Source organism: Ciona intestinalis, unplaced genomic scaffold (assembly GCF_000224145.3).
Source record: "Ciona intestinalis unplaced genomic scaffold, KH HT000841.1, whole genome shotgun sequence".
NCBI classification, from domain to species: Eukaryota; Metazoa; Chordata; class Ascidiacea; order Phlebobranchia; family Cionidae; genus Ciona; species Ciona intestinalis.
Genome location: NW_004191162.1, coordinates 1 through 2478, shown reverse-complemented (window position 1 = coordinate 2478; position 2478 = coordinate 1). Strand labels below are relative to the sequence as shown.

The 2478-nt window shown below is 31.4% G+C and overlaps 1 protein-coding gene across 1 annotated transcript; it reads left to right on the top strand.

Annotated features, from left to right (window-relative positions):
- Positions 1-1137: 1137 nt before the first annotated feature.
- Positions 1138-2152, top strand: LOC101242926 (coagulation factor IX-like; the record flags this gene model as incomplete). Its single annotated transcript, XM_004227422.1, has 4 exons — positions 1138-1261; positions 1452-1523; positions 1720-1877; positions 2054-2152. Coding segments are annotated over 4 exons (453 nt in total), but the record flags the coding sequence as incomplete, so codon positions are not given.
- Positions 2153-2478: the final 326 nt, after the last annotated feature.

The window sequence follows — 2478 nt, the reverse complement described above, 5'->3', positions numbered from 1 at the left end:
CATAATAACTGCACCGTAAAGCAATGCAGGACATGATTTACTGATTTATTGCCTGGCTCGGGTTGCACATCGTAATGTTCTTTAGCTGTGGTTTAATATAATGCAATTATTAATGAAATATTGAGAACTGATGTTCTAACTCAGCAGTTTTATAACTGTAATAAACTCAGCGAATCTGATTCTCATCTGGTGGTCATCTGTTAGATGTTAGCATGTGCAATATTTTTTATTGGTTTAATTCCCTTTTAAAAACTTTCATATATTTATTAAAAAAAGGATCTGGGATTAAGTTAGCATTAAACTAATATAAAAGGACATATATAACTTAAACGTGTTACATTTTTTTTAAGTGTGTTACAAAGTGTTTCACATTTTAATTTCAATACCAAATCTAGAATAACATTTTGTGAAAGTTTATTATAAACGTGAGTCTTCAAATAAAACGGAAATGGTTAAATAGTTACCTTAATCGGGCATGTTACGCAGGTTGCTCTCATGATGTGAGTCACTAATGACATCATAAATCACTTTACAAGTAAGATGGATAAATAGAACATAAGTGCATTACAACTGTTCAGCTATGCGTGTAGTGATATACCTTGTGTAGCATATTTAAGAGTTTTTTTCTGTTGCAAACAAGTAGTTGCATAGGCTATATAGGTTAAACAGTATAATGCTGCATATATTAAAGTTAGTTTTGGTATTATTTGTGTTTGTTCTAAAAATTACAGGTAAGTTCACTTAACAGCCATAGCGTTTCTAAAAGGCTGATTAAAGATCTGATATATTATCTTAATATTACTTTTGATAACTCTTTCTCACAGTTCATAGCTACACAGTGATTAGAGCATGGCGTGGCTTTATTTTATTGTATATGAGTTTTTAATGGTGCTTCCTATGTATGCATATGTGTGTTTAAGCTACCACTTAACAACAATTACTCCAATCCAGTGGTTCCTTTTTGAATGTTTAAATTTTTTAACGATCTGTTAAAAAAGTTTACCAAAAGGAATTATTAAGTAAGTTAAATATGTGGGAATTTCCAAGCAGGCATGAGGTGTGTAAAACAGTCAAACACGTTATTCCTGCCTCAGCTTGCGAAGATAAATAGATTANAACTAACATTTATTTCCTCAGAATGTCAGCAATTCGAATGCGGGACCACACCAGCTGTGGCTGCTATCAGAAGAAACAGAATATTTGGAGGAACTTTTGCTTCATACGGATCTGTACCATGGCAAATAAATCTGCTTGAAAATGGGTGTGTTTAAATTTGATAAATTTATTACAGTTTAATATTTTGTTTTAGGTTTAATTTGATTTTTTTTACTGTGCTCAATTATTGTACTTTTTATATAACCCCTGTTATATAATATAGCCTATCTATATATACATGTATTTCAGTGATATAAATTAAAAATTAACATTTTTTTAAACATTTGGCAACACAGAAGGAGAAAATGTGGCGCATCACTGGTGAAAGATAAATGGATAATGACAGCCGCTCATTGCATTCTAGCCAGGTATGTATGTTTGGATAATTAAACTATTTTTCAATGAACAAAAGGTATACTAAGCACACACATCAAACTTGCACTGCTTTAATCTGTGAACACTGGCATCAATTTTGGTTTAAAAAGAATGCACGTCTCACTATCCCTGACTCCCCTGCATTCTAAAAAGTTTGGCGCCTATGCTACTGATTTCATTGAATTTCAGGTTATTGAACCCAAACTCCAATAAAGAATATACTGCAATAGCTGGTGATCATGATGTCACAATACAAGATACGCATGAGCAACTACGCTATGTAATACGATATATTAGTCACCCAAACTTTGACGCAGCTACCTTAGCCAATGATATCGTATTATTAGGTGAGATGTTTCAATTTTAATTTACTTACACTGACTAAAAACTAAAATTTTATTGGAATTTTTTTTACAGCCCTAAAAATTTGTAATGTCATATTTTAACTTAGATGTACAGGCTTTTTGAATGTTTTACTTTAACTTTTTTTTGTTCTTTTAACTGATCAGACTCTTTTAAACAGAGATGGACATACCTTTTGAACTTAACCAATACATTGTACCAGTATGTCTACCTATGTTTGATGAAATGCCGTATCCTTATACAGAATGTCAAGTAGCTGGTAAGTTATAAATAGTAAAAGACGTTATCTTGTAATTTCATACAATCTGATAGTTAGTGATTGTGTACATAAAAATTAAATATTGATGAACAATACTAAACTAATCTAAACATCAGCATTGTAAGACAATTCACAATCAGTCACAAAAGACTTCTGTTTCACAGAATAATGCTTGAAAATTACTGTAATTGGCAAAAGACAAGCTTATTTTAACCGTATCAACTAATAGATCTCAGCTACACAAATAAATATTTACAAACTTATTTACTAAAGGGTGGGGTTATGAGTCGCCTATCACAAAATCTGATCAACTGAGGAAAAGTAGA